Source organism: Nannobrachium achirus (assembly GCF_963921795.1).
Source record: "Nannobrachium achirus genome assembly, chromosome: 12".
NCBI classification, from domain to species: Eukaryota; Metazoa; Chordata; class Actinopteri; order Myctophiformes; family Myctophidae; genus Nannobrachium; species Nannobrachium achirus.
Genome location: NC_137832.1, coordinates 32,839,373 through 32,866,849, shown reverse-complemented (window position 1 = coordinate 32,866,849; position 27,477 = coordinate 32,839,373). Strand labels below are relative to the sequence as shown.

The following is a 27,477-nucleotide window of genomic DNA, read 5'->3' as shown; positions in this document are numbered from 1 at the left end:
TTGATTAGCTTCAAGCTTGTGTGTCCAAAAAATTATTTATGGAACACACTCATTTCTGGCCAAAGAACGATGCCCATTTGGAAGTTGTCCGGTGGGAATGCACGTCCCTCAGTTATGCAATACCTGTTATCAGAGTACCCATTTTACCCATTGTCAGTCAGAGTACTGCAAAAAAGGTTTTCGTAATGCATGGATAGACTAGAGTAGGGCTAACTACAGACCCCTGGGAAACGCCAGTTGATGAAATACTAGTGGTTAAGTTAACTAGTGGTTAAGTGTTCTTTAAAGAAACATTTTCAAATACATGGTTCTCTTTCTTTCTGGAACCAAAAAATGGTTCTGGAACTAAAAATGTTTTTTCTATGGCATCACTCTGAAGAAACCGGTTCCAGTTGGCACCTTTCATTCTCTGTGTGTGCCCCTCTCCTCTGTCTTGGCCTCAGGCCAGTGTCTGGTTTATAAAGTCATACATCCTTACCGTCATCTTAGATACCCTCTTCCTCTCTAACTTACCTGCTCCTCTGTGGCCGCAGGCAGTGGCTTACCGGCTCTGGGTGGTTCATCAGTCCGAGGTTCCATCCATCCCTTCCCCAGGTCAGGCCTATGGCTATGAGGAGAACACCCAGGGTGAACTCTGCAAACAGCAGCCCCCTCCCAGGGACACAACCTTAGGACCGGCCTTCTACAACTCGCTGCTGGTGAGGTTTACACTCAGACACACTCTCTCACACGCATTCGCGCACACACACACACACACCCACACACGCACGCACGCACGCACGCACGCACGCACGCACGCACGCACGCACGCACGCACGCACGCACGCACGCACACACACACACACACACACACACACACACACACACACACACACACACACACACACACACACACACACACACACAGGGACTCACTCACAGTCTGTCCATCCATCAGTGAAAGGAGAAGTGTTCATCTATGTGCGTCCGTGCATGCATATGTGTATTCATTAGTGTGTCTGTGTGTGTCTGAGTGCACTTACTCTGCCCGCAAGGCAAGCTCCATTAACATTAGACAGATCTAATGCACCACTATACACCCCCCATCCCCCTTCGCCTTCATTTGGCCCAAAACCCATTTCCATAGCTAATGAATGCAGCTCCACTTTAAAAAGTCACAGTGCACCAATGCTCATCCATTTTACATGTCAACAAAGAGAGCCATTAGTAATTATTCTTCAAGCTATATTACAATATTCACTTAAAATAATGCACCCGCCTGCTGGTCTGGCTCTCAATTAAGCCATTTTTCATCTGTTAATGACCAGGCGAAGTCAACAGCGTCCTTGAGCATTGGCCGAGGTTGTGTCAACATAACAGCACAGGCACAGAGGACCGCTGTGATTTAGAGCCATCAATGGAGCATCAATCCACTGCTTTCATCTGCTTTAACTTCTGTTGTTCTCAAAGTTCAAACACTGCGTCTTTCCGTCTTTGTTCTTCTGTTTCTCTCATTCTTTGCTTGCTTTTAACTCCCAGTCTGTATGTATTTCTCTTGCTCTCTCGCTGATTCATTTCAGAGCTGGACCTTGGAAAGCACCAATAACAATTCTGCTTCCTGGATGGAACATTATATTATCATTAGAAAATGTCCAATTATGATAACAAGCAGAAATCAAAGCAAATCCACTGGGTCTTCTGTCTTTGTTAGTCTAGGTCAGTTTTCCAAAAATCTTAACCCCAAAAGGCAAATCGTGTTAATTTATGGCATACATGTTTCCTATGGGTATTAAGGTGTGCTGAATCCAAATCTGCTAAGCCCTCAAAATGGACCATTTAAAGATGGCAGTGCTTGATGGCAGTGTGTGTGCTTGCTTAGACATGGTCTGCACGCGTGTGTGGTGTGTCCTGTCATTTTGTTCTGTTGCTGTTGGTAGTCATGGTTGTCAGTTCCCACCTGATGTCATGTGGGAGTTCAGACTGATCCAGACGATAATGAATAACTGAAAGCTTGCATAACGTCTTCAGGCTAGGACTTAAATCTAAGATGTACAGGTCATCAGACATTGTATAGTAGTCTGCTATGCGTCCTCCAAAGATGATACGACCTCTCACTATGCAACAGCACGTCCCACGCATCCTACAGGGGTCTTTCCCCTTGGGCTCAACCTGCTTCCAGGAAAAGGTCTCTGGACTGAATTTCCACAGATCATTGAAGCACTGTTTCCCATTCCAGCCACCAAATACGTACAGCTCTCCATTGTAGGAAAAGGCTGAATGACTTGAACGTTCTTCTGGGAGAAGCTGTGCAGAAAGTGTCTTCAGCCAGCAGTTGGTCTCTGTGTCAAACACAGAATTGTTGTTTAAGTTCCCCTGGCTCCCCCAGCCCCCAAATACAAACATCTTTGTTCCAATGATGGTGGCAGAGTGGCTGTGGGAAGCAGGTGGTGTAGTTCCTCTGGTGTTAATTAAAGACCAGACCATTATGCTGGTGTCCAATGTGTAGATGTCATTAGTATCCAGCTGGTTCCATCCTCCATACATATACATGACCTTCTCCAGGACACAGGCTGAGTGGTGGTACCTTGCTTCTGGAATATACCCAGAAATATTGGGTTTGAACCAACTGTGGGTGTCAACATCAAAGGCATAAAGAACATTGCAGAAAGGACGCCCTCCCCAGATGTAGATGTAGACTATTTCTTCTACCAGCACAGCAGTGTGGCCCCAACGCCTGGAGGGAACCTCAATCACTGTTGTTCAGGTAGTTGTCGTATCCTCCAAATGAGTACAGCTTGTGTTTGACTACCACAGCAGCATGGTAGTTATCCTTAGGCCCTCCTTTCAGATGTATCGTCCAGTGAATCATTTCACACTCCAGCAACGCTGTGAATCAGTGCAACAAATTTACAGGATTTGTTGATTAACGACAGCTGAAACAGTTAGAATAGTTGTTGAATGACATTTGGTTAATTGGATAGTTTACTTTTAAAGACAAGTACATTGGTTGTGATGTCAAATGCGTGATGATGTAATTATGTAGTATTTGGAATTTAGATCCATCCAGACTAGTACAGTGCCCTGGCGGATCCCAGTAAGGAAGAGGGGTTTAACTAAGAGGCTAGACTGTCATGATTACACCCTCACATATTGTGAATATTATGCAGCGTTGAAGTCACTTAACAACTGAGGCAGATCATATCTTCTAAATTCTAACAGTTTTCTGAAAAACATATGTTGCTATATGAGTGGTGCTCAAATCGAAATTATAATTATATATTTGGCAGTGGACCCCCATCTGAAAATGTTTAGTTCCATTTTTTTGAAGCGGTGAAAGCCGCTTCCAAGGTGTGGCTTTGTCTGTCCCATGTCTGTCCCGTGCATGCAGAATTGAGGATTGGTCAAGCTTCACATGACAATTTGGCCCTCTAGACAAAATCATTCATTCATTCAGAATTCATGAAAATATAGAACTGAAGCACATAGAAAGTATAGATCTAGAAGATAGAATGTATAGATCTAGAACACAGATTTCATAGCTCTAGAACACATAGAATAAGAATTCACCGCTTCACTTCGAACCGAGGTTCGATTTTTTTCAAAAATAGCAGACCTACAAGCTCATTTGCGGCACAAAATGACACACTATGAGGGGCGGCAGTGGCATAGGGTCATGTAGGAAATCTGACCAATTCGCCAATTATATATATAAATATATATATATATATATATATATATATATATATATATATATATATATATATATATATATATATATATTCTATTTGATGGACTCATAAATAGTGTCTGTGGTCCCTGATCTTAAGGTACTTGTTGTACTGTGTTAACCACTGACTAACCACTGTTAATGACACAATTATGTACATAATTATTGGGAATATAAGTTATCGGATGAAGTTGGTTGGAAAATATTTACCAATATATGACAATGTATACATGAGTTTTGTAATATATTCCAGCATAGTCGTGGCCGCAATCTTTAAATTGTCCAATTTGAGGGCTTAGCCGCCATTTTTGAGCTGGGCATACAGCAGATTTGGATCCAGCACACTTTAATACCCCTAGAAAACATGTATGCCATAAATTAACACGATTTGCCTTCAGCACTTTAAAATAAGCACTTTTTCTGAAATCCTGTCTATATGTCACACACAGATGGATGTAGTTTCTTTGCATCTCTGCATCTGGTTACTCCGTTAGCAGCTAGCTAGGCTACTGAAGAAAGTGAAGCAGCAGCTGCAGTCACTGGTACAGATTTTAGGAGACTGCACATTTGCACGAAAGGATTGCACTGCATTTCGAGCACTTTGCACGCTTTTTTCCCTCTCTTGTAAAGTGCGACCACACTCGTGAGTAGTTTAGCTGCTGCGCTAACGTTGGCTCTGTCTGTCTCGAAGGACGCTACTAACGCTAGCCTAGCATTCTGATCGTCGTTCAGCAGGCGTCTGCTCTGCCTGACTGCCTCTGACTGAGTGGGCGTATCCACCTCGCTCACACATGTAGCAAGACGTCACCACAGTCACTTGCAATGTACACAGCTGGGCCAAATGTACGCTCATGAGAAATTCCGGGACCCGTTATAGGAACCGGTCATAAAAATATGATGGAACCGGCGCCGGTTCCTCAATTTCGGAACCGGGTACCCGAAGAACCGGTTCCGGATCCCAACCCTATAGGTAATGTCATCTTTTCTTGTGATAGCATTGCCACCCACTTTGACTGTGAAGAGGATGGATTCAGTTTTACCCAGGTGTAGTGATAGTTTGTTATCAGTGAGCCAGCTGGAGATCTTATCGAGTTCAGGGCTTTTTCAACCTACAATTTGTCCTTTCCCAAGACCAGGAGAGCAGAGTCTTTGTCAGCTGATGTCATATCCTTCACATCAATTAGGAACAGTAAAGGTCCTCAGATTATCACTGTTCACCTCCACCAACTGTTCTCTCCCCTCCAGTTAAGATTGCATCCAGCTCACTTGTCAAAACCAATTGCTTTTTAGCTTATCAATCAAAATAGGTGTATTTACGGCAACAATGCCTTCTGGAGGTCCAGCTTGACCATGCCACCGTATTTGCCCAAGTCCACCTCATGTTTGATGAGGTCGTTCAAATAGAGAAGGCATGTGTCAGTGGAATGTGATGTTCTGAAGCCAGATTGGAATTAGTACCGTACATTCGTTTTTTCTCTTCAGACTTTAATTGCAACCTGTTCATAGACTATTTTTTCTATATCTTTCGAGACGGAATAGAGATAGTAGTCCAGGATGTTAGCTCCAGAATATGAAGGAATCGTTCAGTTTGTGATAAAAGCATGAAATTTGGTACACTTATAAGGTTGGAGACCACTTGATTACCTCTCTTTCAGGCCAAGTGTGAAGTTGATTGCATGAGCAATATTCAACAAAGCTGCAAACAAGCACTTCCATGGTCTTGACATATACTGTACATTCACACATATTAGAATAGGGTTGGTGAAGGGAGGTAAAAAGATGGCAGTTACTGTATCAGGACATAGTGCTGGTTCTAAAAAAGTTCTTTACTTTGAACTGAAATCCATGTAGTACGTTACTGGCAGCAGGCGTACAGGATGCATACCAGTGTATTGAATGTCCTCTGCAAACTGACTTTCACTGCAATAAGGAAGCAGACATGTTTTTGCTTTTGCTTGTCCACAGTTGAATATTAAGCAGCCTTGTTTAAACATGTTTATGCCTCTGAGTTTCTGTTTTGTCTCCTTGACAGTTTGTGACTCTGAGCTCAACGCCAGCTGCCTGCGATACTATCATGGACATTGATGTCGAACCTCTTAAAGTTCTTTAATAAACCTCAGATCCTTACTGTGTTTGTTCTTCAAAACAGATTGGATGAAAAGATCACAGGGGGCAGAACCTCAGATCTTGTCCTGCAGTGTCTGTGGAAGAGGAGATAAGGGAACAGGCGCTGCAAGGAGTGAAGGAGAAACTTTATGACACTGCTTCTATTGGATTGTGTATAAAATAATAATAAATAATCACCTCAAGTTGTCCCCTTCCTTGGCATAGCTCACAGAATAGAAATTGTAGGTGCTTGCATTTCTAATAAACAGCAAAGTTTTCCTTCTAGACATAAACAGCAAAGTTTTCCTTCTAGAAAATCAGTCAGAATGAATATCTCAGTGGGCAAAGAACATACATATACCTCCCACATACAGTATAAACCCTTGGGATGCTCATAGCCGAGTGGTTGGGGAGCTTTCCATATGTGCTCTGATGCCTGGCAGTGATTACCCAGTTTGATTCCTGAGCCTTTGCTGCGTGTCACTCCCTGGCTCTCTTTCCCTGTTCCTGTCTCTAACGATCAAAACACACAATCTTCAAAAAAGGGAAAATAAAATAAAACCCACCTATCTTTACACACAGAGAGCATGACGAACTAGAAAATAATATTGTTCCTTCGAAACAATTGTTGGCTCGCTTCAAGCCAAAAAACAATGGCTATAAGTACAAAATGTCAAGATCTCAGGCAGTGCTCTCTTTGACGTTACTTACGTAAAATGGTAATCGATCTACAATGCAGACAAGCAGTGTTATTACATGAACTTAAGTACTTAACGGTATGGACAATTAAATCAAAAATAAAAATATAGTTTTTTGACCAAGCCAGGAAAAAGTAGGAAAGGAAAAAAGCAGTGGAAAAAAGCATGAAAAGCAAGAAAAGGGGATAAAGAAATCAAAGAAAAACTAGAAGCAGTGTCCTTCCGAGAACAGGTCTACGGCAGGTTTTTTTGGCCTCCTGGTGGTGCTGTAATAGGCCAATGTGAAAAGGGTGCCACGTGTTATTGGGCCTTTCACGGCAATCGGATGCTGCATGCGTGATTTGAGGCATTTTGTTCTAAAAATGTGTAATGCAAAAGTTGACCTGCTGGTGGCGCTATAACAGGCCAATGTGAGAAGGGTGGGTGGCCCCCCTTTGGCCAATTGTAAGATTGTTTTCAGTGATATTTGGACTAACCCTCTACAGTATTTCATTGTGAAAATGTGACTTTGCATGTATGTTTTAGAGGCAGAAGAATAATTTGCATAAAACTGCAATATTCATTGAATTATTAAAAATAATTATTTCACATACAAACTCCTCACCCCATAGTCTGAGTAGATATTGGTCCAAAGTTCATGTGAAAAATGTTCTGTGCACGTGATGCGATAATCCCATGCAGGAGGAGATCGATTTTTACTGTTTTTCATAAGTCAAAGTCAAAATGGTGGGAGATCTAAAGGTCAGAGGTCAAAAGTCAGAGCATGAGCTATACCTGTTCAAAGTTTGCACTTTCAAAGGCTTCCTACAGCGCCACCCTTTGGCCAATTACTCCACAGTAAACTGAACACATTAAAGTTTGAATGGTGTTTTTCGGTGTAAGTATGTTGGAGTAGATAGGTGCCAAAGTTTTGAGGAGAACTTACTATATAGATAGATAGATAGATAGATAGATAGATAGATAGATACATAGATACATAGATACATAGATAGATAGATAAATAAATAATGAGGATAACATACATGTCAATAAACGATCTGAATATGTGTAAGCGAATATCTTGCATTAAACTATTCATATACTGTAGGTGATGCCCATTCATACAGATGGATGCCTTTATTCACTGTGAATAAAGGCATCTTTAGGGTGAGGTCGCTTTTCGCTTTTAGGCGTATTACTGGTACTGTAGGTATAGTGGTGTGGAAGACTGGTTGTGTGAACGTGTGTAACTATCATACAGTAATGAATGATAAACATAATGCATATTGCCAACATTGAAAGAGTCTGGCTTCTGCATGATAATATCTACCGTCATGTTTAATTTTATCAATTTAAATTCTACCTTTGGTGTGTATCATCTTTAACACACCAGTGGCTTCAAATGGCCTGCTTATTTCCAGATGCAACCTTTCTCAGTCATTAAGCCACAGGTCGGCTTAACATCCAACCGAAAGACCAGAGCCAGGGGGAACACAAGCAGGCTGTAAAACACTAAGAGATAAAAATCTCTGACATTTGATAAATCTTCACATTCCATCCAGCCTTCAGTTTCTTCCGGGCTGGCTGTGGGAAACTAGATAATTGTGTCAATGCTATTTTCACCAGCTTTGTTCAACTATTTATACCATTGTTTTGACAATTTCCCAGTTTCCTCTCTTTTTTATTCATAACCTGCGATTCCATTGACTGTCTCCTCTGGTTCATTCTCACTGACAGACAGCTAAAGGTCAGGTCTGATAGTATAGGAGACAAATGTACAATATGATGTCTCATTCTCTCTCTCTCTCTCTCTCTCTCTCTCTCTCTCTCTCTCTCTCTCTCTCTCTCTCTCTCTCTCTCTCTCTCTCTCTCTCTCTCCAGTCAGAGCAGAGTATTACTCAGAAGTATAAAGGGGTTCACTTTGGCAACATGACAGAGAAGAGACTGCAGGTGAAGCTGTTGGAGGGCCCAGGTCCAGGCCAGTATCAGCCTGAAGTGTGAGTATCTCCCATCATGTGCTTCATGCCATGTGATTGCTTCTCCCACATGTGCAAGCATTCTTTAAAGACTCAAACATTGTTTCCCCAGGAAACCTCTTATAGGGCGGCATAGTACTACACAAGTAATAGTTAACTCTGGTCTTGCTTACTTTTGTTTTGGAAACCTAAATCTAAATAAACAATTGTTACTTGAAGATACTTGCAAACGAGACAAAGCAGAGTCGGACAGTTTTATTTGATTTCTGTCTGGAATCAAACTTTTTACAAACCTTTTCTTTTTGTTAATAAAATAATGTTGCACTTCAGTATTCACAGCAGAGATAAACAGACTCTGGCCGTGACCGCAGAACGGCTGGGGAGCTAGCTAATACTGGAGGTTGACTTGTTGAGAAAAGAAGTTCTCCCAAAGTTAAACTTTACTTTGCTTTAATGCTTCTACCGTATGAGGCATTCTGTTTGACATCACCTACAGAGGCTTTCTATTGATGAGGTTTGCACCTTACTAAGCGCTTCTGGGCACCAAACACTGTTATTCTTCACGCATCAACAGCTCAATAGTCAGAAAGGCATCTGTAGATGCACATGGCTGCACACACAGAAAGTCTTATAGATACACGTGCACGCGCGTGCATTAGAGCACACACACACACACACACACACACACACACACACACACACACGCGTGCACCTTTGAGAATGGACACACACGCACGCACGCACGCACGCACGCACGCACGCACGCACGCACGCACGCACGCACGCACGCACGCACGCACACGCACGCACGCACGCACGCACGCACGCACACACACACACACACACACACACACACACACAGAGGATTATTGGAATCTTTAAAAAATGCTTTACAAAGTAAAATCTCTGCCCTCACAGTTGCTGAGAGTTGCCTTCTTACAGTCTCCTCCTCTCTTTCATTCCTCTTTGCCTCTTTCTTTCTCTTTTTTTCATCCTCATATGTCTTCACCTTTTGTCTTCATCACCTATGATTCCCTTGACTGTCTCCTCTTGTTCATTGCTACTGGCCAGAATAGACAATTCTATCTATATTTCTCTCTTTCCAGCTCATCTCATCTCATTGATTGATTGATTGAATACTTTATTAGTCAAGAAATATAAACAGCACGGAGGTACAGTAGAACAAATCAGGCTAAAAGGATGACCCAAAACAGGCCTGGGGACTGGTTTCCATTGTGGTCCTACAGCATGTATTCAATTCATCAACAGGGCATAAAATATTAATACATCAACAAATTACATAAATGTCAATTTTTATGACTGTGTTAAGGCCTTTTGCACCCAGACCAGCCTGGGAGCGACTGATACTGTATACTTGGCCTCCAGACCGGATCTGGGCCAACCACTGCCCGGTACAACGTACCGTTCGGGCGCTATCACCGTTTTAAGTTAAAATAAGTAGATCTATATGCACTGGCCAGCAAAAGCCGTTTGTGTCCGCTCTGAGGAGCACTTGTGGTCAGCCACTGTGGGCCAGATTATACGTTAGCACACTAGCATTACATTACCTGCTAACGTCTACGTGCTAACGCTATACAAGCACAAATACCTGAGATATTCACGCGTACCTGAAAATATACCATGTTTTTGAAGGCCAGCTGACGATCTTCCAACATCTCATTATATCATTGCTGTTATTATCCTGTTCAGTGAAATGTGCAATTTCCAACTTCACAGCACTCTGTCTGCCATATCGAAATCTGTAACCGCCCATTCAGAGCACAAAGTGATAGCGAACCAGTCATCAAAAGGTTCTGTCGAAATGCTCATTTTGAAGAAACTGACACTTTTAACCGGGTAAATGTAGGATTGGTTACCCCAATCAAAAAGGGAAAACAGTTGGAACTATCTATGGAAAAATCTATTTAGGGACACAGATCTCTGATGATGTTTAATTGGAATAATGCCTTGGATAGGATACACTCCTCTTCAAATTGTCTAGACATACTGTCATTCAGTTTAAGGTTATGCATCGCCTCCACTGGTCCAGTAAGTAAAACTAGTTGTGGCTCTTTCGGAGCGAGGACTTTGGGGGGTGGGGTGGGTAACATGCTTTTGTCTTATTGTGTCTTATGTGATTTGGAAAATACCAATGAAGAAACCTTGAACCAAAAGAAGGGAAAACAGTGGCAGTATACGACACCTGCTTTCAATGGGAATTCAAATCTAACACCCCTTTTGTTTTAAATTTGGGGGGTACCAACCAGATCGTGGGTGCTCCCTCTGGTGTTGTGGCTTTGGGTGTCACTCATTTTTGAGAAGTAGTTAGACACTGTCCCTTCGAGTATAAATACCATACCATACCATACCATACCATACCATACCATACCATACCATACCAAGATACCATACCATACCATACCATACCATACCATACCATACCATACCATACCACAGTGGTTCTCAACCTGTGGGTTGGGACCTCCAGGGGGGTCCTCAAATTATTTTGGGGGGTCTCCAGATGATTGACCTAATGTGCAACATTGTTTTCTCACTCAACAGTAAACAAACCAACATAACGTTTATGTGTATCTGCACATTTCTAAAGTGACAATTTAACGACTTTTTAATACTTCTAAAATGACAAATTAAATATTGGCCAAATTGTCAAATATTAGAGGCAGAGATTGTGAAAATAGCAGATCTAGATGCTGCGAGGCGGTGGGGGGTCCCCAGTTAAACTATGATTATTTTGGGGGTTGCGGCCTGAAAAGGTTGAGAACCATTGCCATACCATACCATACCATACCATACCATACCATACCATACCATACCATCTAATCTCTCTCTCTCTCTCTCTCTCTCTCTCTCTCTCTCTCTCTCTCTCTCTCTCTTTATTTCTTTCTTTCTTTCTCTCGTTCTTTTCAGAGTCCCAGTAACTCACTATGATAATGTGAATCTTTGTAAGGAGCAGAAGAGCAGGGTGGAGCTTATCATCCCCCGTTACCATGAACTGGTGCCCATGCAGGAGGAGAAGAAGGTAAAACATGTGTGACGCATGTCCAATGTCCATTGTACTTCCTTGTTTACATTCACCATTACAGCGTGGCTCGGCTCTATAGTCTGCACGTCACATGATCCATGACATCACGCGTTTTGTTTTTTCCTGCGTTTTTCCTGCCCTGGCTAGGCAACCCAGCCTGGCGGAGATAGCCTGGCCTGCTCTGCAGGCCGCGCCTTTCTAGTATCTTAAGTGTTGTGGTGATCATGGTTTCTGCAGGGCTGGTAATAATTCATCATGTAGCACTCAGAAAAACATTCATTTTGAGTACTGGATGAATGTATGTAAGAAGAAGTTGAACCGAGCAGCTAGCCTTTCTCACATGTTATTCAGCAGTTATTTTATTATTATTTATTTATTTTACTTTATTGACATAAATCACATTACAGACAAGACGAAACAATACAACTGACATTACAAACACAAACACAACAGACATCACAAAATTACATTATTACAATAATAAGACAGTGTGCAATATGTTAAAAAAGGACAGACCCTAGGAGCTGGTACATTATGTTTATGGTTCAAGTCCAGGCAGGTTGTTGACAAAGTCTATAAATGGATCCCATGTATTATGGAATCTCCCTATGGGGCCATTGAGAGTGCTCCTGATTTTCTCCACCTTGATATTCTGCATAACATCTATAATCCACTGATGATGTGATGGAGGTGTTACATCTTTCCATTTGAATAGAATAATGCGCCTAGCCAACAGTGATGTGAATGCGACAACTCTCTGTATATGTGCAGGGGGCCTCACGCCACCCCTGTCAGGGAATATACCAAAGACAGCGATCATTGGCGATGGTATAATATTACAGCCATAGGCCCTAGAGATAGTATCAAAAACTGATGACCAGAAATTAACAAGTGTAGGGCAGGACCAAAACATGTGGAGGGTGGTTGCTGGGGTCTCCTTGCACCTGTCACATATAGGGTTCAGATTTTGAAATATTTTTGCAAGTTTGGCTTTCGAAAGATGAAGCCGATGTATTACTTTAAACTGTATTAGTGAATGTCTTGAGCATATAGACGAGGAGTGGACCCTGGACTGGGCCATATCCCACTCCTCGTCTGATAATGGAGCCCCCAGTTCATCCTCCCAATGTCTTCTGATATGTTGTGTAGAGGGATAGCAACTTATCAGCAGTTATTTTCTGCCTCTAGAGTGCAGTAAAACACAAGATTTACTCAATGGTTGCATGGACACACAAACACAGGCATACACATGTACACAAACAGACAGGCACTCACCGCACTCACTCACAATACATACAATATAGAGTAGTTTGAGAAAATCTGAATCAGATTTGTGTTGACATGAGCGATAGACAGAGATGAACTTGCGAAGTTTTAATTTATTTGCTGGCTTTGTTTGTTGACTAGGCATGGGAATGAATGAATTGTACAATGTATTCAAACCATTCATTATCTACTTTGACTTCAGACATGTTGTATGTACAGTATGTACTGGCACTGGCAGGGCTGTGTTGTTTCATGCACTGCATTAATTAATAGAGTGCTAGTCTACCTTTTTTTATAGAAGACTAGTCCTTACCCGTTCAAAGATATGAGCTCCGAAATGATGTGCAGTGTGTGGGTTATGGGGTGTGCACTGTGCACACAGTATATGAGGGATGGAAAGTAACTTTCTGGTGCTTGCATGATAATATGTAGGAGCATCAATGTAAGAAATACCCGTTTCGTTTAAAGGCTACAGAGATACTGTGTACCGATCTACATGACAACATCTGAAAGAGGGCCAGCCAACACCCCCCCCCCCCCCCCCCCCCCACGCACGCACGCACACACACACGCACACACACACACACACACACAGCTGGTTAAACATGTTGCCCCATGCTAGATGCAGAATAGATATGCCTCATGCTAGATGCAGAATAGATAGTAGTTACACCATAAAAATGCTAATATACAGCATATGATTTGTGAAAGTGACAAACGGGCTTCACAGTTATGTCAGGTGTGTTCATATGCTAATGGTGATGCGATTTCAGATCAATTGCTCCAGCCACTGAGGAGAAACGCTGTGACAGACAGACAGACAGACAGACAGACAGACAGACACTCACTCAGACTGACATTCGCAAAATTATAGTATAGATGAAGGGAATATAAGGCAGTAGATATACAAAAGTCAACATAAAAACATTTCTCTGAGTAAATGTACAGTAATTACATTTACTCCCATACTGTGACTTAAGCAACAACTTCAGCTACCTGCCTGGTGTATGCATGTGTCTGTGTATGTGATGCACACACATGCATGTGCATGCGTGTGCATCAGTCTCTGTGTCCTGCTGTGGTCAGACCCCTTACTGTGCAGACTGCACCTCTATCAGTCATCATTAGCGAGATACCTGACAGCTCAGCCCACCCGAACACACATGAGCAGGACAAACACCCTTCCTTCCTAGAGATCAGCCCAACGGTCACCTCCCTAATGACATGAGGGCTCTGGTCCCCCATGGTCCCACACACATGGGACTTCCTCCATTAAAGGTACACACGGACAAGTTCTCAGTAGTGCAAATAACTCTGCACCCCTCATCAAAGGGTGCTGACAGTAGCTTACTGTCTGTGAAAATGACAATATTTAAATTGTGAAATTGTCTCTTCAGCCTTGTAAACCACCCCCCTTCCGGAAATTGCATTGGGTGGTTTACAAGGCTGACCTACCATGACATCATGGAAGTCATTTTTTTTCTGGAGGGGGAACAAAGAGGTTTTGGTTAAACGGTTGGGAAAATCCCGTTTGGTCGGTGTAGCGATAGGGCGGTGTAGCGACGGCGAAGTGGACTAACAGGGGCAAATGTACGAACGGGCTCTCCTACCGTACTGATGAGCAATACAATGGTTATATGTCACAGTTATTGTCCACGACATTGCAAGCGGCGCGAAGGCCAGCGGACCTTGGTCCTGTTCTTTGCGCCCGAGCGCCGCAGGCGCGAGTGCCCGCGAAGAGCGGGCCAGGGTCCGCGCCACGCGAGTTACGAAGCCGTGGTGAATGCAATCGTTATATTTATTCAAGCGCACGATAAACGCATGAATGGGATGAAGATCGCTTGCTTTACAGTCTGTTGGAAAGGACCGCCCTATCGCTACACCGGCCAAACGGGACTAGCCCAAACGGTTGCCTTTTTCTATTTTGGGTAGCCGGCACTACCTCCACATTCTCTGCATCTTGATTCAATTCCAACTGATCCGTAAAACTGATTTGGCATCTCAAAATGGCATTGTCAACGAGGGCTTTATTATAAATGTGCAGCCAACAAGTATCTGTTCAATCGAATGGTCAGCTAAATGGCTTCCTCCACTAAACAGCCAGTCAGTCAGCTATTCATTGTTGGATGTCCTTCCTTAAAATTAATGATAATGACATACAGTCAAGGGCGAGAGGCAAGATGAGACGGGTTGTTATACACAGGGCTCGATTTGCTGGGAGTATCAAATACTTTTAATATTCCCTCTGTCATTAATTTTTATCCGTGCTTCTGGTCAGATTGGATTCAATACTGCATTTCCTCTTGGGAATTGTATTTACTGTCTGATATTTTAGAATATTTATGTTTGATAATAAACGTAAACATTTACAAAAGATTTGCCAAAAAGTTAACATTTTTCAAAAAGTGTGATGTGTTTTTTGTACATAGTCTGTTTTCTCTATTTGTCATACAAAGAAGTATTCAGGCTTAAGAGGTTAAGAAAATGACTCCCCGATTTTTACATTACAGACAAATCAACACCTGGTTATACAATATGTTCCATTATCCTTGTCCAATTATTTGCGGTCTTGCAATGACAGAGTGAAACTGTGACTAAGTCTGGGGGTTGGCTGATGTGACCTGACAGCTGATTAAGAGTGTACTGCAGTTTCTTGAGTTTTTTGGTGGGATCAGTGGAGCTATGCAGGAATTTCCTGCTTGGTGTAAAGAAGGTATGTGACTGTGCAGTGTGCACAGATATTTTTCAGGGCAGGAAGCAAAACATTTCACAAAAGAATAATGTTTTTAATAACGTAGATGTCCTCTTTATCATGTATTACACCATGGTCTGTTTTAATTGAAACTAATGATATAGGTAAAGTCTTCCCAGAAAATATGCTGACTTTGGAGTGGTCGTCTTTAGTGACAAGTTAACGATTCAGGGGTTCAATCTAGCCCCCAGAACCCAGGGCTAGAGTTGACGCAAAAGGACATGTGGCCAAAGCTGGAACTGCAGGCGGGGTGAAAAGTAGATGCACAAGCAAAAGAGCGCGCTGCTGGGGTCCAATAGGGTTCAATGGACGTGACGTAATTACGTATCGACGTAACAAATTTTGGCAACTGTGGATGTGCCAATATCCTCCACAATGCACCTGGATTCACTCACAATGCACCGGAATTCAGCTACTTCCGCATGCTTCAAAACTCCACTGAGCACTTGCATTGAAATGTATAGCTGGGGGCGGGGCTATCCATTCTCTATTATTGCGACCGTCAGGGAGCAGTTTACTATGAAAACCTCCACCGGCCGTCCGTCCGTCCGTCCGTCACACGTCACACGTCACACCTTTGTTTGTGTACGGTGTGATGTCATATATCTTCAGTATGACATCACACCACATGTGTACACAAACCTTTGTGTACGTTGCTGTGGCAACAGTCTGTTGTTGCTGGTCTGTTAGTGTACGTTAGCAACCACCTTAGCAACCATGGTTTTACCCTAGCAACCAACTGTTTACCCTAGCAACCAACTGTTTACCATAGCAACCATGTTTTTTTACCCTAGCAACCAACTGGGCATAAAAGGGATTCTGTTAGGGATCTCCATATATGGGCATAAAAGGGATTCTGTTAGGGATCTCCATATATGGGCATAAAAGGGATTCTGTTAGGGATCTCCATATATGGGCATAAAAGGGATTCTGTTAGGGATCTCCATATATGGGCATAAAAGGGATTCTGTTAGCTGTTAGTGATCTCCATATATGGGCATAAAAGGGATGCTGTTAGGGATCTCCATATATGGGCATAAAAGGGATTCTGTTAGTGATCTCCATATATGGGCATGAAAGGGATTATGTTAGGGATCTCCATATGGGCATAAAAGGGATTGTATCCCAGATGATGCCCTGTACTTGGGATTTGTTGATGTAAATGTTCACATAGAGTGTAATAATTCGTAAAACAAACTTTTGGCCTATTTGTGGAGATAAGCGACCAACGGTCGCTTATCTCCCGATTAGGGAGTCTTACTGGTTGCGACCGTAGGTCGCATTTACTACCAAAACCTCCACGGGCTGTCTGTGCGTCAGTCAGTGAGTCCGTCACACTTTTGCCCTGCTCATATCTCCACAACCGTTGCCCCCATCCATGCCAGATTTTGCACACACACTCCTTGACTGCCAAACTACAACCTCCAAGGACCCCCGGAGCCCCAGGGACCCCCAGGTCCCTGGGGGACCCCCAGATGTAAAAAATGACCAAATGTGCTCACACGTCACACGTCACACTTTTTCCCTGCTTATATCTCCGCACCCGTTGACCCGATCCATGCCAGATTTTACACACACACTCCTTGCCTGCCAAACTACAACCTCCAAGGACCCCCGGAGTCCCAGGGACCCCCAGGTCCCTGGGGGACCCCCAGATGTAAAAAATGACCAAATGTGCAAAAATGACCAAATGACCACCCCAACGGGGCTGCTCGCGGGGAATTCCCTGGGACCACCGACTCCTGGTGCTCCAGAACGGATGCAAAAGTGGTGGCGCCCCCAGTGGAGGACCCCCTGCCACTGCAGCGCACATAAAATGCCGTAACTCGGGCTAGGAGCGTCCGGGAGAGCCGGGGCCGGTACCTATTCGTCCGCCAAGGCAACGCGGAGACCCCACCCCTCATTTCTCACATGGCCCTATTCTAGCGCCAACTTCAGGCCGATTTTTAAAACACATTTTTGGACACTGCTCCTACAGTTTTTGCCCTAAAATCACTAATATCACTACACAGCATGTCTACACTCATGTCATCAACATGGATCAGGAAGATTTGGGAAAAACACATTTTTGCCCTATTTGTGGAGATAAGCCACCTACGGTCGCTTATCTCCCGATTAGGGAGTCTTACTGGTATATATATACTCTATTGGTTCAATAGCTTGACTGGGTTGCCTACACACATCTGGTGTCCAGAGATAATTTTGTGATAGTTTTGTGAATTTTGGACAAAATTGGTATAAGTAGTAGAAAAACGTGTGTGTTATGAAGAAAACGCAAAATGGCGAAAATCTAGTCTAGCAGCTACTGTATGTGTGTCTGTGTGAGTGTGTGCAACAGAAGTTTTCTCTCTGTTCCGTGGTCAACTCAGGGTCTCTGCATTATTGTTATTATTATTTCTCTTCATTAAATATACAATATATCTGTACAGTATATGGACTTTCTGTATGTAAGTGCATATGTTTTGTAATACAACTGTTCATCTTCATAATGCAGTGACTCCTCTCCATCTCATGCCTCTCCCTTTTTCAATTTCACATAAGCTTTACTGACATGAATGGACGAGGACCAATATTACCAAAGTCTTTTCAGGACATGACAAAGCAAATGTCACATTCCATTTACCTTGCTCATTCTCTGTGTCTCCAGGGGGTCCCAGGACCAGGCCAGTACCATATCAAAAGCCAGTTTGAGAAGTCGGCTAATCCCTATAGCAACCAGTCCGTCTGCACTCCCCCGTTCCTCTCTCACACTGAGGTACAAAGCATTCAGTTCAGTCATGGGCTTGATATACTTCGTTGCATCACACACCAAAAGTAGCAGATCTACAAGCTCACAAGGCTTCATGCTGCGACACGTTGTGAACTTGTAGATCATCTATTTTTGGTGTACTATGTTATACTGTAAATCTGTCTTCAGGCTCCTTTCATACCACTGCCCGTGTGCTTGGTGTTTGTTCATGTATGCACCTTTCTTTGGTTTCTTTTAAACTAGCCCTTACCCGTTCAAGGATATGAGCTCCGAAATAATGTGCAGTGTGTGGGTTATGGGATGTGCACTGTGCACACAGTATATGAGGGATGGAAAGTAACTTTAACTGGTGCTTGCATGATAACTAGTCCTTACCCGTTCAAAGATATGAGCTCCGAAATGATGTGCAGTGTGTGGGTTATGGGATGTGCACTGTGCACACGGTATATGAGGGATGGAAAGTAACTTTAACTGGTACTTGCATGATAATATGTAGGAGCATCAATGTAAGAAATACCCGTTTCGTTTAATGGCTATGTGTGTGTGTGTGTGTGTGTGTGTGTGTGTGTGTGTGTGTGTGTGTGTGTGTGTGCAGCGGTTTGGACCGTGAGACCATCCGCAGAGTAGTCTGTGTTTCTTTTTGAGAGGGTCGGTCCGCCTGAAAAACGCGTTTTGGAACGAAACGGTTACGTTTTGCGCGTTTGTGACGCCCTCTACGGGTGGAATTGGAAATGCTTCTGGGGATTCGTTGAGTAAGCCACCCGCAACCTGTCAGAAATTCAGTGTTGACTCGACGTTTTGTTTGTGATTTATGGCTATTGTTTGCAAAACGGGCCCCTCCCGCTAACTTTGGAAGCCCGTTACGAACGAACGGTATGGACTATCAAAATATCCCTTGACTATGTTCATTGCATGGGTTCAGAGATCATGTGTACCCATTTTCGTGACATTTGAAGAAAATATGTAGGAAAAGGAGCAAAAAGTGTGTTTTGGAGAAAATTCAAAATGGCGGAAAATCTATCCTGACGCAAATGGGCGGGGCCTATATGGGGAGATGCGTATTGACCCAAGGAATCCAGGGGAAAAAGAATTTTAATTTTCCGACCTACGGTTCAAGAGTTACAGGCCGAAACGTAAAGTGGACTGTTATAGCGCCACCATGAGGCCAACTGACAAAGTTATTTTTTATTTAATCCTTGATATCATTATAAATCTCCTCTCAGAGTTTTGTAACTGTAGCCCCTATGGTTTGCGAGAAAAAAAATATTGAATGTGAGTTTTTGCGATTCCCATTATAAGTCAATGGGAAAAATTAATTCACTAATAAATTAATATCAATTAAACGATTTGTGAAAGTGAAAAAAGGGCTTCACAGTTGTGTCAGGTGTGTTCATATGCTAATGGTGATGCGATTTCAGATCAATTGCTCCAGCCACTGAGGAGAAACGCTGTTTCAGACACTCACTCAGACACTCACTCAGACATTTGGTGAATTATATGTTAGATATGTAGGAGCCTCAATGTAAGAAATACCCATTTCGTTTAATGGCTACAGAGGTACTGTGTACCGATCTGCATGATTTTTGGACAACATCTGTAACAGGGCTGTCACAGTTATGTCAGGTGTGTTCATATGCTAATGGTGATGCGATTTCAGATCAATTGCTCCAGCCACTGAGGAGAAACGCTGTGACAGACAGACAGACAGACAGACAGACAGACAGACAGACAGACAGACAGACAGACAGACAGACAGACAGACAGACAGACAGACAGACAGACAGACAGACAGACAGACAGACACTCACTCAGACAGACACTCACTCAGACAGACATTCGGAAAATTATATGTTTTATACAGGTTTACAGGACATTTTTAAACTCAGAGTAGAACTCTTGATTTTACTGTGAAGTTAGAATGATGGAAAATAGAGACATTTTGAAAATACGATAGGAGACAGACATTAAATGTTGTGCCTTTGAAACAAGCAAAAGTTTTATTTTGAGTGTGTCATCATGGCATCATGGATGAATCATTCACTATTCCAATGCTGTCCTGGAAATATATTAAACTTAAAAGTGCAGACTCAGTTCCTACAAATTCACCTTTACAGCTCTAGTAAACATTGTGAAGTATGTTAATTCAATTAATAATTATGGTGATGTTTTTATTTCCTTTTTTTCTTTGTTCAGGTTGTACATACAGTAGGATTCGACACTTTATAAAGCTTTTGGATTGATCCCCCATGAAACTACAGACTGGTCTTGCTTTCACTCTACATCTAGGTCAACAAATGCAAACACAGAAATTGAATGATATTCCTCTTTAGATTTTTGTTGCGACCGTAAGGTCGCAGTTTAGTATCAAAACCTCCACCGGCCGTCCGTCCGTCGGTCGGTCGGTCACACGTCACACCTTTGCCCTGCTCATATCTGGGCTCGTTTGTGTATTGTATGACATCACGCCACATCATCGGCTGAGGACTGTGTGATGTCATCATATCTCCATATATGGAGACATAAGTTGCTCATGCCCAAATATGGGCTGGTGAGGTCAGACTTAGTGTGATGCGTAGGTTATCTCCATATATGGAGATTCAACTTCAATGAGTAACCATGGCAAATCACACCGTACACAAATGACCCTTATATAAGACCGGCATTATCTACCGACAGTTGCTATAAGCCAACCCTGGCGATAAGGTCTGAGTCGAAGAAATGCTTCTTTCCTGGTATAAGACCGGCATTGTCTGTCGTACATTTCGGTCAATTCCAGTGGGGATGCCATTGAAAAGTTTATCTAGTTGTACAAAGTAATCAAAGAATGGGTTGACTGGTAGGCTGGTTGACTGCTTTATCTGTGGAGAGTGTATGTCACTGAGAGTCCTTTTATAGCGATTGAAATCATGATGAGGTCACGATGAGTCATCTATGCCCAAATATAGATTTCTAGGTCAGATGGCCCATGGAGTTTGTGATGTCAAACCTAGCAACCCAATATAAACAAACCTGATGTCAGACCTGAAGTATCCTTTTATACCCATATATGGAGATACAGAGATCTCCATATATGGGCATATCAGAAAGCCCATATATGGGCATATACGGATGACATCAGGGATATCCATATATGGGCATAAAAGGGACAAGGACTTACAGTTAAGAGATCTCCGGGCATAAAGGGACAAGGACTGTTACAGTAGATATAGAGATGTCCATATATGGGCATAAATGAACAAGGACTGACAAACACTGAGATCTCCATATAACCTATGGGAATATAAGGGACGAGGACAATGCGTAGCATTGTGAGCTTGTAGACCTATTTTCTAAATATTGTTGTACATTAAAAACTTGAAATGGGTCGTTCTGCATAGTACTTGGGATTTGTTGATGTAAATGTTCACATAGAGTGTAATAATTGGTAAAACAAACTTTTGGCCTATTTGTGGAGATAAGCGACCAACGGTCGCTTATCTCCCGATTAGGGAGTCTTACTGGTTAGGCTTAGTTGTCACACGTCACACGTCACACCTTTGCCCTGCTCATATCTCCGCATCAGTATAGGGCTTGTTTGTTTATTGTATGACATCACGCCACATCATCAGCTGTGGACTCTGTGATGTCATCGTATCGCATCAGTATATAGGGCTTGTTTGTTTATTGTATGACATCACGCCACATCATCAGCTGTGGACTCTGTGATGTCATCGTATCTCCATATATGGCCATCTCCGTATATGGAGATATAAGTCGTCCATGCCCAAGTATGGGCTGGTGAGGTCAGACTTTGTGTGATGCGTAGGTTATCTCCATATATGGAGATTCAACATTCCAGGCAATGCTCTCTTCCCTGGTGAGAATTGCCCCTTTATATAGGGCTTGTTTGTGTATTGTATGACATCACGCCACATCATCAGCTGTGGACTCTGTGATGTCATCGTATCTCCATATATGGCCATCTCCGTATATGGAGATATAAGTCGTCCATGCCCAAGTATGGGCTGGTGAGGTCAGACTTTGTGTGATGCGTAGGTTATCTCCATATATGGAGATTCAACATTCCAGGTGTAACTATGGCTACCCGTAGAGGTGGAGGTTGTGATATTTGTGGAGATAAGCGACCAACGGTCGCTTATCTCCCGATTAGGGAGTCTTACTGGTAGTAAACTGCTCCCTGACGGTCGCAATGAAAACCTCCAACGGTCGTCCGTCCGTCCGTCCGTCCGTCCGTCCGTCCGTCCGTCACACGTCACACGTCACACCTTTGCCCTGCTCATATCTCCGCATCAGTATGACATCACACCACATGTGTACACAAACCTTTGTGTACGTTGCTGTGGCAACAGTCTGTTGTTGCTGGTCTGTTAGTGTACGTTAGCAACCACCTTAGCAACCATGGTTTTACCCTAGCAACCAACTGTTTACCCTAGCAACCAACTGTTTACCATAGCAACCATGTTTTTTTACCCTAGCAACCAACTGTTTACCATAGCAACCAGATACGCAGAGCAGGGATCTCCATATATGGGCATAAACAGGTGACATCACACTGATGTCAGATACTCAGAGCAGGGATTTCTCCATAATATATGGGCATAAAAGGGATTCTGTTAGGGATCTCCATATATGGGCATAAAAGGGATTCTGTTAGGGATCTCCATATATGGGCATACAAGGGATTCTGTTAGGGATCTCCATATATGGGCATAAAAGGGATTCTGTTAGGGATCTCCATATATGGGCATAAAAGGGATTCTGTTAGGGATCTCCATATATGGGCATAAAAGGGATTCTGTTAGGGATCTCCATATATGGGCATAAAAGGGATTCTGTTAGCTGTTAGTGATCTCCATATATGGGCATAAAAGGGATGCTGTTAGGGATCTCCATATATGGGCATAAAAGGGATTCTGTTAGGGATCTCCATATATGGGCATGAAAGGGATTCTGTTAGGGATCTCCATATATGGGCATAAAAGGGATTGTATCCCAGATGATGCCCTGTTAGGAGATCCACACTAACAGAATCCATATATGGTCCTACCGACAGCTGCTATAAGCCAACCCTGGCGATAAGGTCTGAGTCGAAGAAATGCTTCTTTCCTGGCAAGAATTGCCCCTTTATACTGTAGGGCTCGTTTGTGTATTGTATGACATCATGCCACATCATCGGCTGAGGACTGTGTGATGTCATCATATCTCCATATATGGAGACATAAGTTGCTCATGCCCAAATATGGGCTGGTGAGGTCAGACTTAGTGTGATGCGTAGGTTATCTCCATATATGGAGATTCAACTTCAATGAGTAACCATGGCAAACTGTCAACTGCCCGTATGTCTTGATAATTGGTAAAACAAACTTTTGGCCTATTTGTGGAGATAAGCGACCAACGGTCGCTTATCTCCCGATTAGGGAGTCTTACTGGTGTAGCCTGCTGGTAGAGGTGCTGAATTATGTCTAGAGGGGCGGATCCAAATCTCCCGGCTGAATACAACCGTGAGATCCTATTGGTTCACCGATCTGCGCACCCGTCCCCACCCCCCTCCGCTCGCCTCCTCTACCCTCGTCCTACCTTATGCCAGGGACGTGCTGGCCATTGGGAAAAGCGGGACAATTCCGGTTCATTCCCGGTCGGTCCAGGCCGGCCATTAGGAAAAAAATAAAAATAAAATGTCGGCTTCTTCGTTCCATTTTGGGGGCTGGGTGGCCAACAAAGTAAATTGTCACTGTCGGGCAGAAACCTTGTATCTCCAAGTTTTAAATGTATACATTTTTTTCGCAAAGCCCTGCTTCATCATACAAGGCCGTCGCACAAAAGTAGTGAAAACAGCAGATCTACAAGCACACAACGCCTCGAGGCGTTGTGTGCTTTTAGATCGGCTGTTTTCACTCGTTTAAATAATTTTTTAAATGATAAATACAAAACAAACGGTTTTGGACATACAAGGTTTCCACCCGACAACGACGAAATATTCATGTACACTCATGTACAGTAATTGGCCCATTGGCTTGTCACTTGTCATGATCTGAAATGGCAAATCTTTAGTAGCAGCAGCGCTATAGAGAGAGATCTCTCTCTAATGAGGGCCTCTCCAACTCTTTTTCCCGGGCTGAATCAGGGGCCCAGCATGTCCCTGCCTTATGCCCCGCCCCCGACGTCACAACATTTGGAGCGACGCCCCCTACACTCCCACTTCCTATGCCCTGACATGTCAACACGTTACGCCAGGCTTTTCTTTTTGAGCCGAGGGAAATGAAGAGCCTGGGTTCCCGAGGCTAGGCTTAGTGTAATAGACTTATTGCTCTAAAAGTAGTAATCCAGTTGACCAGTAGTATAGTGAAACATTTTTGAATAACGATCCACTAGAGAAAAACATATTCCATCTACAATCACTCAAAGGAGACTGAATTTCAAAATGAAACATGACATCAAGATTTAGTTGTACATCCAATATACTCCAAATGATCTGATTTCTCATGGAGAAAAAGTGTGCTAGACTCTCCTTGTTTAATTGATGCACTGGGAATGGAGGTTTACTTCAGCTCGAGTTGAAGATGGATTTATTAAGAGACTGATGTGTATTTTGAAATCGGGGAGAAATCACTTGCGGTACTCACTCATTGGAGAATTTGACAGATGTTTTAATTAGCAGTCTGACGTGCATGAATGTACACATACTGACATACATACAGAGACAAACACAGCGGCATCTGCGATAGAGAGCTAGTACATTCAAGGAAGCATTTGAAGTACTGTAGCACACAGACTGACAGAAGCTGAGCAGATAGATGCTTTATTTGTCCTTGCGGTAATTCACTTTGTACCAAGCAGCCATCAGGACACAAAAAAATCACATAAACACATAAATACACAATAGGTAGACAGATCACACAATACATTGACAATACTACACAGCTCTTCTCTTAGAGGAAAATAGATACCAGTCATAGTTCAAGAGGCATCACATTACACACACACACACACACACACACACACACACACACACACACACACACACACACACACACACACACACACACACACACACGCACACACACACACACACACACACACAGAGTGATGCAAGCTTCCTGGGTGTAATTATGCATGCGTGCGTGTACATATGCACATATGTTTGTATGGCATCCATATATGTGTCATGTGTGGCTCTGACCCGGTTCTTCAGACCACATGCTGTGCAAGTACGTCGCTCGACCTTGTGAAGTCATCACCGCCGCCTGGTGAGCATGTGTGTGTGTGTGTGTGTGTGTGTGTGTGTGTGTGTGTGTGTGTGTGTGTGTGTGTGTGTGTGTGTGTGTGTGTGTGTGTGTGTGTGCGCGCGCATGTGTGTGCCGCACATCATATCTGCAGCACACAGCTAAAGGAGACAGTTTTCTTAGATGTCGGTCCCCCAGCAAGGCCAGCCTCATCTGATGGGGGGGGGGATGCTAGGCAAGGAAGGCGGGGATGATAACAGGCAGGGGTGTCACAAGGGGGGTGGGGGGGAGTGGGACTGAGTTACTAGGGCCCAAGGTGGATGTTATACTTTAGCTATTGAAAAATAGCAGATATACAGCAGAAGCGAGTTTGTAGATCTGCTATTTTTTGAAAAGTTGTGAAAATGTGTGCAAATCTTTGAATATATGTATTTTTAAGTGAACATTTGTAACTCAAATTTTGCTTCTGGGAGGTCCCTGGAACTAAATATTTAGAGATGGGGGTCCGTGGTCAAATTCATATCATTTTTGTGGGTCCTTCACATGAAAAGGCTTGAGCACCACTGACATATAAACATAGGTTTTTCAAAAAATCTTAGAAGGATTTGAAATATTCAAAGACTTGAATATTTTTCAAAAATAGCAGATCTACAAGCTTGTGCTGCTATTTTTCAATAGTTATAGCACAACATGTGAGTGAATCCTTGTAACCAGGGCCCAGAATTTGGTGCGACACCCCTGATAACAGGACCAGCTGGAGTCCCCCCGTTTCTCTCCTTTCTTTCCTCACACTGCTTCCCAATTCCCCAGTATCAAAGTGACAGTCTGACACTCCATTCCCCTTGCCCTTTCTCATCCCCTCTTCCCTCAATGTTTATTTGTTCCTTTCCCCTATTCCCCCTATCTCCTCTTTTCATACTTTTTTTCCCTGTGTCCTCTGGCTGACAATCTATAAAACAAGTCACTTTTCCTCTGTTTCCTTTGCCATTCTATTTCCCATTTCTTTGCTCCCCTACCGATAGTAGTCATCTATTTCCATTTCCTGCTCCTCTCCCCTCATCTTTGATCACATTTCTCCTCTCACCAGCCCCCCTTCCTCCATGTTGTTCTCTCCTGCTGTTCCCTAGAGACTATCTTCCCCCTCGTAGCAGTTTAGGTGAGAAAAACAACAACACCTCTGTCATCTCTGTCAATCATTTAGAAAATGGTATAAAAACAACTGTACATCTGCTGCTTGTCATCTGTAATACTTTACTCCAATTGTCAACATAACAACCAGTTTCACTTTAGCAAAAATAGCAGATCTGCAAGCTCGCCATACTTGACAATGGGGCTCAGTAACTAACTGCATTGTCGTTTTGTAAATTTATCACATCTCAGGCCCAGGCATCTAGAAACGCTTGGAACCAGAAATGTGTTTATTTGAATCCAGAACCATTTTTAAACATACTATATGTGAATCAGAATCACACTCAGGGCACTCCCCTACTGTCCTTCATCACTGTAAAATCTGATTACCTACAGTACATCAACATTGTGACAAAGTAATGTGACAACACTGAATTATTTGTGACAGGGAGGCCATTAAATAAGGCAGGAGGAGGAGTGTGCTGCAATAATCAGAATCTGATGATGGGGAAAAGAATCTCTTCGTAACTTGAAACACTGTTCTTTTTTGCTGCAATGTTGAAAATATCACAAAAATTAGCAAGCTCTGTGTGGTGGTTGGACATGGACAAACAAATCAAGTTCAAGTGTCCAAAAGTATAACAAAGCCAGTATATATTTGTGGAAACAGGATTTTGCCAGGCAGTGTCTAACTCCAGTTAATTAGCAAGTTTCTAAGAATGTTTTGGCATTAATGCAGAATGTCTGCCACCCTGCCCTCCTTCAGCTCAATTAGCTCTCTCTCTCTACATTCCTACCTACTTTTCCTCTTTAATCTGAATTTCTTTCACTTTTTGTTTTTCCTCTGAATT

At 43.0% G+C, this 27,477-nt stretch overlaps 1 protein-coding gene across 1 annotated transcript in view; it reads left to right on the top strand.

The window, feature by feature from the left end:
* The window catches only part of stpg2 (sperm-tail PG-rich repeat containing 2), a gene marked incomplete at both ends in the record, with an annotated part of 40,737 nt that overhangs the window by 5,556 nt on the left and 7,704 nt on the right, over positions 1-27,477 (top strand). Inside the window, 4 exons of the mRNA XM_080738581.1 lie at positions 534-698; positions 8,371-8,486; positions 11,394-11,505; positions 18,174-18,281. Of these exons, the coding sequence (XP_080594707.1) occupies positions 534-698; positions 8,371-8,486; positions 11,394-11,505; positions 18,174-18,281 (501 nt within the window). The remainder of the gene's footprint in view (positions 1-533; positions 699-8,370; positions 8,487-11,393; positions 11,506-18,173; positions 18,282-27,477) is intronic.